Here is a 16243-nt window from a genome sequence, read left to right on the forward strand (position 1 = left end):
CCTTGGTGACGAGAAACGACGTCTTGCGCAAATACAGAGATTTCTGTGAACTTTGTCATAACGAAATACCGTTGCCAGGTATTTCTAATATTTTGTACCCAACAAAATTTTAAACACATCTTAATAAAACCATTACTGTTTCAGTTACTGATGGAAGATAAAAATAGAACATTGTGCATTAAAAACAACTAATAATGTCCGTTAATAAAATATAATAGAATATCATAAAAATTCATGAAAATATAATTTAATTAAAAACAACATAATAAATCAAGCAACAAAGGTTATCCCTTACATATTAACTTAAATAATTAATGACTTCAATGTCCGACTTATTAATACCATATACACTTTGGTCTAATCTACGGTTATCTACTAGTATAGATAATCGTGGTCTAATCACATTTTAATAACTAAAATAACTAATATTATATTTTTTATAGTTCTACGCTTAATTATTCAGTATCGCAATTACTGCTCAGCGAAATCACGTCAAATCCACGAAGGTATGTGTCGATACATTTTTGCTTTTTTATATTTCTGTTTTTTTCTTAATACTTATAAATATGTAGTTATGTAAACTCGAATTAGAATACATAGAAAATTTAATCTTTTATATAAACCTTACATACAAACCATCTTATAACTATCCGACTAATGTACTAGATAAGTAAATAATAAATAAGATGAACTTTAGTTGGCTTAGGTCACATAACGTACGTGTCAGTAAACTTTAATTTTTTTTCCCTTATCATACCTACTTACCGAAAATCTTTGAATTAATAACTTCTTAGTTTTTATGAAATCAGAGAAAAGTTAACACATAACTTTTGTATTATAAATTTCAATGATCAATAATAAATATTAAATAATCAATAATAAATTATCAATATTATATCGTATAGTTAACCCAACATAATTTTAATTATAATATATTCAAACAATATGTTTACATTAAATCATAAATTATAATTTAAAAAAATATATTATTTTATTTCTATGGTAAAAAAACAGAGATATAAATTTATGAATTTTAATTTAAATATCGTTCTAATATTTATAATTATTTGTGAGCTTATAATTTATGTTTATCACTCTCTCTAAAAGCAATTAGTTGTGTCAAAGAGGACGGAAAATCATACTTAGCCTATTGCAACGATGAAATCGAAATCGAACCTTAATACTAATGTACCAAAATACAACGCGTTACTGACTGAGTTAATTTGGTTGTCTTAGTTGAACTTAAATCATTTTTATGAATAATATTTAAATTGAACGATAAGTGTCAAGTTCCATTTAAATGGAAAAAATGAAATGTACATATTTTAAAACATCCGAAAGAACAGTTTTTAATAAGAAAAAATGTTATGTTTNTAACTGTTTTTAATAAGTAAAAATGTTATGTCTAGTCAGACAACTATAGTCTAATGATCTCTAGGGCAGCTAAGTTATTGACTCCGGATTTTGTTATTTCTAACCATGAGAATATAGTTTATTTGCCAGTGATCTTAAAATTGCTCTCATTGTCAAATCTTTTTGGATGATACATCTCTTTATCAGAACTATTTAAATGCGCTCGTTGATTAGTGTGATTATAATACTATTTACTTGAACTTAAATAAATGTAAATTATGTCCTTCAATCGGTCTTGTTATAATATTTTCTATAGAGAAAAACGGAGCTAGTTGTTACAATTTTTATTTTTTGTAATTTTTCTTCAACAATTACCCAAAATTGTTATAAATTAATATATATTTATAGATTCTAAGCTTTCATAAAATTATAGATTATTCAATGTGTTTGTAGTTTATGTACCAAACAAAATGTTTAATTTCAGCAAGCCAAAATGTAACAACTTTTCTCGAAGTTGGATAAGTTGTTACATACCGGTGACAATTTATTATAGTAATACGTTTTTATAATATAATATTTTAAAAATAGCAAATAAAGTAATGTTGTTATTAAATATGATGATAGTAATTGTCTTATTTATTAAATTTTTATAAACATAAAAAATTAAACATCCCTTTAATTTATAGGCGTGTTAACATTATTTATTAGTGATGGGAAATATCGAACTATTCGATAGTTGTCCACTATTCAAACTATTCGATAGTCATTCAAAAAATATTCGAATAGTAAAAATATTCGATAGTTACACAATATATTCGAATAGTTTTTAAAACTATTCGATAGTTTATGTTAAAAATAAACTATTCGGTTGTATAAACACAATTTGAATAGTTATACAATAGTTTAAAATATTTGAAAATGCCAATCACTAATTTTTACTATTATTAATTGTATAATAATTTATTTATAAGTATTCGTTAATTATCTTCTTATTATAATTAAGTATACTTAATAAAAAATTTTAGGTAGAACTATTCGAATATTTTTTAAAAACATACGGTAACCCATTCGAATAGTTTATGCTAAAAATAAACTAATCGATTGTATAAAAACTATTCGAATACAATTCGATAGTTTAATATATTCGAAAATGCCTATCACTATTATTTATCTATAGAGCAAAACATACAAAATGATGTTTATTTCATTGACCATTAAATTAATCGAAAAATTAAAATAATAATTTAATTGAAGTATTTTTCAAGTTAGTTCTTTATACTTTATAAAGTTATCGATTTCAAATGGTGTAATAACCAAAAGAAAGAAGGGTGTGTTAAAGGGGGAAGTACTATGTAGTATTCTGTAATTGTCATAAAGGCGATAAGACCTATCGATAAATAAAATCAGTGTGTGCTTGACCCTCCACCGTGCTAGGCCAGAGCGTTAAGTGATCGATTGTTTTGTTAGTTTAATCGAATAATATTTAATTGTCATATTAATTAATTATAATTATATTTACAAAAAATATTTTTAATGTGTAGTTGTATACATTTTTTTTTATTAATATTTTATACTACAACTAAGGTCTAATAGTTATTACTTAATAAATGTAGTTAGTGTATTAAAACTACTCTTACCTGATATTCACTGATGATGATAAAATCTTGAGTGTAGATTTATGGTTGTTAAGAATATATTTAAAACTATAGTAGGTACATTAATAAATGAGAATCGTATTTGGTTAATAGAAGCGTATTTATTATTGTAGAAAATGTTAATTATTTAAACAAATGTATATTTTAAGTTTAGTGTCAAAAGTTAAGTCTAAAAACAAACAGCAGAAAAGAATACGTACGAGTATGTTTGGAATTATTTTAAATTGATTAACTTGACATTGTAGTGAGAAAAGTGGACAAGAAAGATGAAAGATTGACTGACTGACTAAAGCAGTCTCCAGCCCTTATATAACGTACCACGAAAAGCATAAACAGGGATGAAACGTCTTGATTGTGTCATGCCTTTTCATAGACATATTGAGTCACCAATCCGTCCTACAATCAAAACAAGACTGTTACTTTTTATCACCTACTCCTATTTAATGCTTTCTGTGGTGCCTCGAAGACGCTGGGACAGACAATGACTCATGACTACTTTGTAGTTGCCAAGAGTCAATACTATATGTATAATCGTGTTAGCATATTCTTTTCTGTGGTCTTAGAAATACAAGAGGTATTTATTTTATTAATATTCCAAAGGAGAATATTACAATGGCAACATACACAATTCATTATCACAATTAACACAGTCTCTATCGACACTATTTGGGCTCTGGACTCAACAATTCTACGCAATTTTACATGGGCTGTCGATGTGACGCAACCTCATTATGACTGTGGAAAACAGTATGGGAACAAGGGTGTGTCATTATTAATGACGTCAGCCATCTGGGAACCAATGGCAAACAGCGCAGCTAAACATCAGCGCTAAGATGGCGACTAAATGATCGACTGTGCCACACCACACTACCGGCACATACACGATTAACTATAGTTTATGACAGGCGGTACTTTCAATACACTAAAAAATACCGGTATTGAGATCTACTGGTATTATAATTACTGACCGTTATAAGTACCAATTTGCCGATTTCCATGATAAGTGAACTTCAAACAATTTTTAGGAGACTTATTATAAATTAAAAACGTTAATGGTGTCTAGTGCCGTTACAAGATCATGATGAATGTGCAAACACTACTTTTTATGGGTACTCGTACAAACCAATGGCTTAGTTAGGGTTTTATTTTAGGGGGGGATATACATAAGAAAAGTTTTTATTGCCTCCTCCGAACAAAAGAAATTTTAGATTCACCATATAAACGCTTCTACTGGGAAAACTTATCTAACTTCAACCCTTTCCTTCCTGGCAAATATTACTTCATAATTATAATTATGATTTGCAAAACCTAATGCCCGTACTAATGATGTCTTATGTAAACCGAAATGTTTGAAGTTCAAAAACACAAAACATCTCAAAAAATTAGTTTTTAACTTTTCGGTTTGCAACATGATACATTCTATTTATATAAATGATAAAAAAACATTTTTGTATATAATCAGCTCTTAGATTACCTTTTAAATGTATATATTAAACAAAATTTCAAAATTATTTTAATTTACAGATCTATGACTTAAAAATAAACATCACTGGAAGCTTTTTTAATACACAAAATGCATTCAAAAAATGTATTTTTTGGAAAAGTCGTTTTTGTTTTGTTGGGTATTTATTGTTTTCTTATATGCAAATCGACCTCATTTTTAATCTCTCATGAATTTGTTGATACTTCTTTTGGTAATTTTTAAACATTAATTTTACTAAATTATTCAAAAAATATATTTTGTTTAAGTTTTATACAAATTAACAACCTACCTTTATAGTGTAATTACAATTAAAGAGTTTGTAAAACAAAAAGTAACTTTGTACTTTCAAATAATAAGAGTAAATTAAGTTTTACATTTCCGTATAATACATAACAGTGTTTGTTTCACTTTCAATTCAATAATTTTAGTTATTGTCAATGGACAATAATATAAGCAGATAATGTTTTTCTTTTTTAATGGAGTAACTAATTTTTTGTAAAAAACACTTTAATTGTTAATAATTATTTTTTGTTTATTATTAAACATTTATTTTTTTAGGATCTTACGATATTACATTAGTATGCAAATTAAAAGAAAAATGCACTTATTTTGATTCATGTAAGAATTTCCAGTTGTTTGTTTTTTATTTTTCGGTAATAATTATTTTAATTCTGCTTTCTACTTTTTTAAATAGGCAATAATATAACTTCAATTATTTATAATGGAGAAGCGTTATACTGCAATAATGTAGAAATACATTCTCGAACTAATGCTAAAGGGTTGCCAGTATATTTTAATGGACGAATTTTGAAATCAGAAAAAAAAAGTCTTGAATTTATTGTTGATTCTTTTTATCCAAATAGTATATATACAAAAAACAATGTTGAGTACGAATCAATTTTTTTCGACATCTCGTCTAGTATAACATATGATCGAAGGAACTGTAAGTTAAATTAATTAAGTAATCATTTTTTTTTTTACTTAAAAATATTGTATTTGTGTCATCAATTAACATTAACATTTCTTATCAATTAATTAATTTGTTTTACTTCATCATGTGGATTATCTAATTCAGCACAATTTATTTGAAGTAATTATCTGGTTATAATTGTGTAATTTATATTTAAATACTTGTTATTTATTTTAATCACCATAAATAATAATTTGTATTTCCTAAAATCAAAATATAACGACAGAAAATAAATATAACGAAGGGTACCATTTTTTAATCTGGCGAGATGATTATAAATGTGTTGGGTAAATAATTTTACTGAACATAAACTTGATTGAGGTTTCACATGCTTAAAAAGAAAGCATAACTTTTAAAAATGAGAACTTTTTTTGGTGAATTACGTAATTGATTTAATTGTACCTACATTATATTTCAAATTAAAATGTTTGCAGCATGTTATAATTTCTATACATAGTGTTTGATTTATCGTTGATCTCTAAATAGGTCTTAAAATATTAAAAATTCAAACATTTTTTTTTTTTTGGTTTTGTTTAATAATAATTATTTTATGTTTTATAAGCAATTAAATATATAAAAAATAAAAAATGAACTTGATAAAACTATATATAGTTATACCGTGTTAATTTTTTTTCAATGGCAACATACACATTTAAATAACATTTATAATAAAAATAATCTGACTAAATAAATGACTGTTCGATAACAAATTTTGAACAAGTATTTCAGAAGTTATTAACGTTTAAGATAATTGATTGTATAATATACATTATTGTATATTCGTCAAAAAATAAAGTTCAGTCTATGCAACATTGACTTTGAAATAGTGAACATATGCGAGATTATATTTTTTATTTATGTTTNTGTGAACACATGCGGGATTATATTTTTTTATTTGTTTTTATTGTTATAAATTTGAGTAATTGAGTGTAAAATTGAATTAAAAAATGAAATCTAATTCAACCACGAATCAATGTTACACTAAAATTAAAGATAGATAATGAAAAACGTACAGTTGCATACATGGAGGGATGTTATTGAATGCGATATAAGGACGGCTGATGTGGAAGATCGTGTCAAGTGGAAGTTTAAAATATGAGTAGCCAACCACAAGTATTTGAGATAAAGGCGAGATAAAAAGAATACACACAAACAACAAAATCAACAATTAATCAAACCTAAGAAAACGAACATAAGAATATAAAGAATGGCCCAGTATTCACTGACAACTTAAATAACTCAATATTTTTTTCTGGTTTATTTTTTAAATAACAGTTATACGTGAGGTCTATAATTATTTTAAAATTTTAAATAAAAAATAAAAACATCCAAGATAGCTATTTTGTAGAATAGATTTTAAGAAACATGTTGATGGAAAAATATCTTATTAATAGTTAGTAGTAAATAGTCTGTATCATTATAAAGTTTATGAAAATTTGAGTTAATAACATTTATTACCCTTATAGATGATAAGGGATGGACCTAAAAATATTTAATTAAATATACATCAATAAATAAATAATTCTCAAAACTATCATTATTTTAGGAGGAATTTAATGGTCAACGATAAATCAATCAACCTGTTTAGTGAGAGTTATTAAGAATACTACACTCATTTTTTTTTGTCAAATAATGATTTTTTATGAAATTGAATTGAATCATTTTTTATTTATTCTGATAAACTATATTAAATTCTAATTATATTGAAAAAAAAAACTCTTTTTAAGGGCATCTTTTATGCATAAATATTGAAAGTTGAATGGAAACCTATGAATATTTTTATACCGGCACTTAATTAATCGAAAAATTAATTATTAAGAATTTTACGTTTGGTATCTTTTAGTTTCAAGTTTTTCTGAATTTATCAACCATGATGTAATTTTCATATTCATCTTTTATACATTACAAAAAGTGTCAACTTTATTTATCCAAATAACAACATACATATTTAACCAGCTCATAAAATAGAAAATGTCTGGTCAAACACGAAAAATGCTTTATGGTTGATAAATTGAGAAAAACATGTAATTAAAAGTAATCAAAGTAAAATTTTTAATATTGTATTTATTTTTCGATTAATGAATTTACCAAATTTGATGTGAATTAACTTAATGTTAATTGAAATGAGCTAAAATACAACGAAGCTACAGGTATAAACAACGTAAATGGAGAAATGTTAAACGCCAACGGCGTTTAATATTTTTATGTTTTGATAGAGAATGATATGTTTTTGCGCGTTTACTGTGTCATAAATGCTACTAACCAATATCCACTTGATAAATCTAATGCAGATATTTTGTGCAATTCCACAACTTTAAAACGAAAACGTTCTACGTACTTAATCAACTGTCTAANACAATTCTACAACTTTAAAACGAAAACGTTCTACGTACTTAATCAACTGTCTAAGTGCGATAGTCAACAGTAGTATTACATAAAGAGAAGTAATTTGTTTTAAAAATGTTGACACCCTTAAGATTTTTGCTCTAGTTGCGCCATTGTCCATACTATGAACAGTATTATCATACAGTAATTAATATCTGATCAAATAAATGCAAAAAAAAATTATTTGCTTCTTTAAATAATAAGTATATATTGTGATTAATGCTATAACGAAAACAAAATGTTTTTTTTTTTCAAAATAGATGGACGTACAGATATATTAGCAGAGGGTAATTCATTAAATTTTAAAAACTCTAACAATGAAATATCATTTAAAATCGATTGGATTCAAGATGAAACGGTGACAGGGTGTATATCAATGACGTATTTTAAAGATGTGGATAAATACAACTCACCAACGCCAACTTCTTTTATAAAAATATATCAAGATGACACATCATTAGAAGAATTTATGCTAAAAAATACAGTAAGATAAAAACCATACATTGCTAAAGTGAGAGAGGCTAATATCTAAAGAATCACTCTGTATACTTATAATTTTTTATTATCCCTCCGTGAAATTACGATACAAAATTACCCGCTTAAGGCGATTGACACTAGTGGCAGGCAACGCGCTCACACACTCCCCGTAAACCACCCGAGCTTTGCTAAACAAATAGGCCCACCTAAAATTACTACACCCGCCGTGTAAATTGAATTTAACAACGGCCTTGTGACGGCATTACTTGACTCACAAGCGCAAAAGTCTTATACAACCCCATAAACACGGAATAGTGCACAAACGACTAGTTGACGGCCACACAACACCCACCACCGCTACTTTTACCGCCAACATCGAAGATCTGACGTTTAATTTTACGGCTGTGTTCTTGGATAATCTGTACTGTGGCGCATTTCTAGGGCATGATTCTCTGATGGATCCGGAAGTCTCTTGGGATTATGCTGCATGTACAATTCATCCAGGTAATGCGACCCACATACGCGCGAATTATTAACACAAATTATGTAAAACTACGCTGCGGTCTTTAATGGCACAGTGGGACGTACAAAGCTTATCAAACATACATCATATTAACACTCGACCGCCAAGCGAGAACCGTCTGCACATCCATTTTACTAGTGTCAGCCCACGAAACAGACGCTGACACCACCACTCCTCCCATCGCACAAAGAGGCGCATCACGCGTCGCTTCTAAACACACGGTGCCCCACGCCAACTTTCTTAACCGTCGTCCTACTATGGGTATCTGGTAGTTTAACTGACTAACAGTGCGGGCCATACGCCACGGTGCTAAGTCCAGCAAGTGCCGACGACCATCCACCACAAATTATATATTGATTCCTGTTCCTGTCGTTAAAGTGACGACGTCGAGGATGTACCCCGTTGACAGCGGACGTGTCGCAAGACCGTACTCGACAAACCGATCCGCACCCGCACACCATCACCATCATCGCTGCCATCTTTTTGACGTCCGAGGACCATGCCGTGCACCACGTCACCGACTACAGCAAAAGTGCCGCGATATTATGCGAAAATTTTATATATTGTGTTTGTTTTTTTAAATAACCTGTTGTTGCTCATCATTAACTAACAGCTTACAGGTCTCAACCATCAAAACCAATGTCGACTACATTATTGCGAGGTGTCATTATTTATATATTATACTTATAAATCATAAAACTTATAAATCAGGATATAAATTATGAAACAGGAGTTCTTGTTGCTTTTGGATTAATTTGATAACTTCTTCTAAAAATTAAACGCCACAGAATTTCATCGAAGAGATTTATATGATATTGATTTTAATCACTGTCAGATATTATCTATAGTTGTCCTAACTATGCCATGTCACCTGATGTCTGTGCTGGGTTTTTTTTTCATTGAAATTACTCTAAAATATGGTTAAATTAAAATGACAAACAAAAAATAAATAATTTCTTTGTCTCTTTCTGAAAGTTATCTTATGGACGCTCTTAAGCCAATTAAATATGTAGGTTTCTGTTTAAAAACTAAAGTACATATAATTTTAAAGGGGATAAAACTATATTTTTTGTGTTAATTAAAGTGTGTAGGATTTTACTTTTGGATACAAAAGGATACTTTTGAAAAAAAAGAAATTATATTTTTTATACTTCTGCGTGAGACATAGTTAGCTAGTTAGTTTGTATAATAACCTTAAAGTATTTTCTTATATTATTATATTATATTATATTATTATATTATATTATATTATTATATTATATTATTATTATACATTTTCTCATTCCAATTAAATATTCAGAAAGTTCGGTTAACGATAAAAATATCAATTATACCAATTAATACAGCAATTGCTTACCCAATACTTATACTGTGTTAGCTTTTAGATTGTTAAGTAAATGTATGTGATCGCTTTAACGAGATGTTTCAACTTATATTAAATACTATTAAACCATATCATAAAGATAACTCTAAATTTTTTTTTTTTGACAAATTATAATCTAAAACATTCTTGACTTTTATCTTTCTTTACGGTTTATGGAAATATGTATTGATTATAACTAATAAATTTAATATTTCCAAAATAATTTTTTAGGGCAACGAGTTTAAAACATTAATAATGAAATTTAATAGACCATTTGAAAAAAATAAAAAATATTACTTAACTATTACTAATGATAATTACAATAGTTATTCAGCACTTGGCATAAAACGAATTGCTCAATGTATAGATTACGGCAGTAAGTATATAATGTCACTCAAATTCGATAAATTATAAATATTTTAATTGTTAAATCATACTTCATATAACCAAGTAATTAATTTTTTATTTACTTAGAAGTAGAAGATGTATATGAAATACACGGCACAGAAATAATTGAGTCAACTTCTATTGTAAATATTTATCCAAGTAAATAAATAAAATATAATTTTAATAAGAAATAAATGATTCTTTTTCCAGATAGCAATTTTAAACAATAATGTTAAAACACCGTCACAAAAACATTTTTATAAGATCAATATAAAATTATATAACATTATAAAAATAATAATATAATAATATTAAAAAAAAAAAAATTGCTATGGATGTAAGTTTCTTTTTCAAGTAATATTTTTTTTTTGTTAAATTTTAAATAGGTATCACTCGAGAAATGGCTGCCAGTACCTATTCACCTAAAGGTAATTATGACCATAGGCATTTAAAATAGTTCAAAAATTATTTTATATAAAATTGTGTTTGAAGAATGCGGCAAAAATAAATATGGTGCTGATTGTACTGCTTGGTGTTCACAAAAGAAGACTTTTTGTCAGAATATGTTGTTCTGCACAAATAATCATAGATGTTCATGTGCAGCTGGATATACTGGACCTTTATGCAATCAAGGTTTGTATATAATTTGAAGCATTTTTCATAATTAAAAAACTGAAAACATTGAAAAATCGTATAGAATGTCCTGAAGGAACTTACGGTCACGGATGTCAAAAAATATGTTCAAACAATTGTAAAACTCAATGCGATAATATTTTAGGAACTTGTAAAGAAGGATGTAAAAATAATTTTATTATGCCGTATTGTATTGAAAGTAATTGTCAATTTTAATTACTTGATGAAGTTTTGCGGATTATTATTTATAACAATTTCGATTACATTATTACAGAATACCCAGTTCTAATCGAACCGCCTAAATTAGAATTTTCAGATTTTCATTCAATAAAATTAATTTTAAATTTAAGAATTGAAAATATCTTGGGAAGCAAAAGTAAAATTCCATCTTTTTATCAGATAGTTTATAAGGTAATTAATTCATTTTTTGATAAATTTGAAAAGTCTTTCATACAGGTCTTTTACATATTACTGTCAATTAGTAATGATAAATACTGTCAAAATTGTGATTTAAAATAATTGAGTTAAAGTTTTGTCTAATATTCTTAGTTTTGTTTTAATCAAAAGCCACATTTTTTTTTGTTTAACATCATAAACTACGGTTAAATGTAATAAGTTTTATAATTTTTTATATTAGCCAATTTCAAGTGAATTAGATTTCCAGTATTCACCAATAAAACCCATAAATACTTTTCTTCTTAAAGACAAAATAAGCAATTTAGAAGCAGCAACAATGTATACGGTTGGTGTAATATTGATTGCAGAAGACGGAAATTCAAACAAAGATGATATAAACACTGCTAACTATTTCACAAAATGCTTTAGTAAGTATTTTATATGATAAACATCAAAATTGTTACTATATTTATATTTGTACCTACATTTATTTCATTTAGAAAAAATGATAAACATAGTAATTACCCTAAATAGGGCAGAGAGTACAGTTGAAATCTTTTAATACTATTTAAAATGAAATTTATATACATAATAAAACAATAGTTANCAATTTACATACATAATAAAACAATAGTTATAAGTTTTATAACAATTTTTTTTTTTAAAGTAATTATTTGAGACTAAATTTTGATCTTAATCAAAATTACTCATAACCTTTAACATCTAAAGTTACATTTTCACCACAGTAATTAATCAATCGTCTAGAACTTGGAAAAACTCAACAAAAATTTCTTTAATTATTTGTATTGAAAGATAATATACTGCTGAAACTGTTAAGTAGTTACATCCGTAAATAACATGATCCAATAATAACTTTCAATGTTTAAATTATTTAAAAATGAACAGACATTTGGTCAATATTATCATGTTCAATCACAATTGCCATGGAAGATAAATCTTTATGCAAAAGTACCGCTACCACAACCTCTACCAGCAGTACTAGTCAATATACTCCTATCTTTGCGATTAACATAATAGTTATGAAATCCCAATTCTGTATTAGAATGATCTTCGCTAAGTTTCAGTTAAAATAAAAGAATAAAACTTAATTAACGGAGTATTACACCTCTAACTATATAATTAAATACGTAAACCACCCCAGATAACAATTTTAAAAATGTTAGGAAAACATTATAATATTATTACTTTTATAAAAATACTATTAGGGGCGCATGTTTTGATAATAATCTTATTACAAATGCATTTATGGATAATATTTCTACTAGTTTTGTTTTTTTGACACAATGAAGATTTTTCATTGATATATTAAATGTGCCAATAGACTCACTGGTTTCACGTTTTTGTAATATCTTTTCACGAAGTTTTTATATATAAGCTGTTAGTAGTTTTGTTCAGTCATAATAATTCCAAGAACTTTTATCAATGTATCAATAGAACATAAGTTATTTTAAATTTCAAAACTCAATGCACATAGTGAATGCTAGAAAGTTCAATTAGAAATGGTCATTTTCCTGTTAGACGCTAACAAATTTTGTTTCACTTGATTTATAAAAATATCAAATTAAATAATGACAATAAATTCTCAATCAAGATTAGAAGATTATCATTAGCACTTTCATCAATTTTTTAAATAATAATATTACACGATCACGATAATCTGTCTCGAGCTTCTTCAATAATATTTACCGAATTATCAGATTCAGAATTTGATTCAAAATGTTGAATTTTGATGGCTTGAATATTATAATATTATTAAGCTCACAGTGCTAAGAAGTAATAATGCTCAAAAAAGCACTTTTTGGCTGGTTATTTTTAATCGGGGTACCAGATTTACTTTTTGACTAACTCGATTTAAATATTTATAACAAAAATATCAAATTTATGTAATTTATGGCACTCAAATATTATCACTCGATTTCGAACACACGACCATCCAGATCAAATATTATCAGTGTATTTAAAAAAGCTATGTTAAAATTTATTCAAGAAAATCTTATAATATGTGTTTTAGATCCAAAAAAGATTAACTACGAAATGAAACTTGCCGCAGGAGCTGACAATATCACCGTAACTTGGGAAAAAGTAAAACAAAAAATATTCGTTCGAAAAAGATCATACTGATAAAAGACTAAGAGGGGGTAAATAGGTTTAGAATGAGCTTTTTAATGACTTTCACAATTATTTTTCATATGATAAAAATGTATGCCATTTATTTATACTTAATGAACATTGTATACATATATTTAAGAACATTTGAGCTAAAGTGCACACAAAGTCAAAAAAATTCTTTAGAGAAAAACGCGTTAAATAAAAAATTGCTGAAAACAACAAACTTAAGATAGTAATGACATTATTTATATTATTTACTGGTTAATCAGCCATTCCAGCACCATATAATACTCCTTCTTTACATAAGCCTTATTTTCAACTTGCCAATGTTGATTCATGATAAACCAACGGAATGAAAGTTTGGTTTTATACACCATGTGGTCCGTCACGTATTCACTTTAACACTCTCGTAAGACCGGAACTAATTTGAATATTTCTTGAACACTCGAGGAAGATATTTCTGATAGTTTTACTAACATTTAATGGACATTAAAAAAAAATTCTATTTTTCGAGCCATCTAAACCTATTTTTCTTCTATCTATACTAACATCACATCTTAGATCACTAGATAAAATAACATAAATGACAAAAATTAAAATTTAGAGTTTTGTTATTTTTATATGTATCAATATTAACATCATTATAATCAGAAATGTATTTAGGTTCGAGATAAAGCAAAGAAATTGCACTAAACTTTAAATGAATTTTTTTACTTATTATCATTTTTTATTGTTTTTATATCAACATCACTAATTTACTTTGTTGTAAAAAAGTATTTTTTTAAGATATCTATGACACAAAAAATTAATTTTTTTATCTTCAACTTTATTATCTTTGATTCACCGGCAGTTAAAATTATATTAATATATTTATTTATGTTATGAAGTTATGCTTTATTAATATTTTAGTTAAGGAAAAGCGATGCTAATGAGTGCAATATCACATCATATATTTTAAAATTAATGTCTAATTTAACTCGGAATGAAAATTCAGTATTTCAAGAGGAGGTACTAATTAAGGATAATGAATACGTTTTTAATAATTTAATACCATCTCATACGTATGCTGTACAATTAATAGGACAAACGATTTTGGGTACAATAAATGTTCCAGATGTAAAATACGCGACTACAGAAACTTTTGGTAAGAAATTCAAAATTAATCTAACTATTTATTAAAATACAATGACATCAATTAGTTAGTTAAATTTGTTGATAGGATTCATTGATATTGAAGACATTTCAGTGTTGTTGGGTCAAAACTCAGACAACTTACTTTTAAAATGGAAACTAAGCGAACTAATAAATTCAGAAATAAGTTATATAATTAAATACAAGGTTAATTGAAATAAAGCATATCTTTTTTTATTTGCCAATCTGTAACTACGTGATAAATTAATTACAATTATAGGTAAATCGCCATTTTAGTTGTTCAAACAATATTATAAACAATGACTGGAAAGAAATTATAGTACACAATGTTACTGAATACTATTTGTTCGATCTTATACCAAACTCCCAATACATCATCAAAGTGGAGCCTATTACAAATGGTTATAATTATAGTGATAATGAAAACATTATATATGCGATGACTGCGCCTTCAAGTGAATACTGACATTTTTATATAAATATAATATACTGAATTATTAATTTTCTTAACGCTGGTTTGTGTTTTTTTAGCACCACGAACTTCTCCTGTGTTAGACAATAATGGTACATTTTATGTGAGTAACCAAACGGCAACAATAAAATGGCTAGTAGATAAAAAGCAATGTGTCAAGGTCAATGGTCTTCAAACAGGATTTTATTACAAATTAAAGGTATTAAATAAAATTTTGAAAAATCATCCCAAATCATTAATTTCTAAATAACAATTTAAATACAAAATATATTTTATATATTTTAAAGACATATCTCCATATAAAGTAAAAGATATAGACTTGATGATGAGGAAAATACGGATATAGACAAAATGCATTTTGTATTTTTCTTTATTCCAATCAGGTTAATAATTTTAAATATTTTCAAATAATATTAATTTTATTTTTGACCTTGATTCTCCAATCTCCATATAGATGTTTTCCATCACGTTAATGACTCATTTTATTAAGCCGGCTAAATTTCAAAATGAATAACAACATTTGTAATTGTCATTTATTTAAAATTTCTAATTAAAAAAAAAAAAAAGTAAATAAAATGATTGACCCTACAAACATTTTAATATCCGAAAAATACAACCAAATATTTGATAATTTAATTAAATAATTAAAACATATTTTTTTAGAGATATTACAGGACACCTAGTTTTGAAGTAAAAATAGGGTAGTTGGCTTTCTATTTAGGACTCAAGCTTTACTTAGTAATCGGTTTTTATTCATATCATAGTGATTTTTACCTGATACTCGATTCGTGAGCACATTTTTATTTAAAATGTTTTGAGTGCGCGGTTTTTTGAGTAACAATCGGTTGATCAAACTTCAATTAA

The 16243-nt window shown here is 26.6% G+C and overlaps 1 protein-coding gene across 2 annotated transcripts; it reads left to right on the forward strand.

The window, feature by feature from the left end:
* Window positions 1-452: 452 nt before the first annotated feature.
* On the forward strand, window positions 453-15578 carry LOC126909224 (uncharacterized; the record flags this gene model as incomplete). 2 transcript variants are annotated; one of them, XM_050691643.1, is given in 17 exon segments in its annotated part: window positions 453-506; window positions 4533-4702; window positions 5050-5109; window positions 5186-5434; window positions 8107-8330; window positions 10441-10585; window positions 10684-10755; window positions 10983-11024; window positions 11089-11229; window positions 11294-11428; window positions 11504-11640; window positions 11867-12053; window positions 13658-13728; window positions 14665-14899; window positions 14975-15093; window positions 15167-15362; window positions 15439-15578. In XM_050691643.1, coding segments are annotated over 16 exon segments (2274 nt in total), but the record flags the coding sequence as incomplete, so codon positions are not given.
* Between the last annotated feature and the right edge of the window lie 665 nt (window positions 15579-16243).

Source organism: Daktulosphaira vitifoliae, unplaced genomic scaffold, assembly GCF_025091365.1.
Source record: "Daktulosphaira vitifoliae isolate Bord-2020 unplaced genomic scaffold, ASM2509136v1 Scaffold_195, whole genome shotgun sequence".
NCBI lineage: Eukaryota > Metazoa > Arthropoda > Insecta > Hemiptera > Phylloxeridae > Daktulosphaira > Daktulosphaira vitifoliae.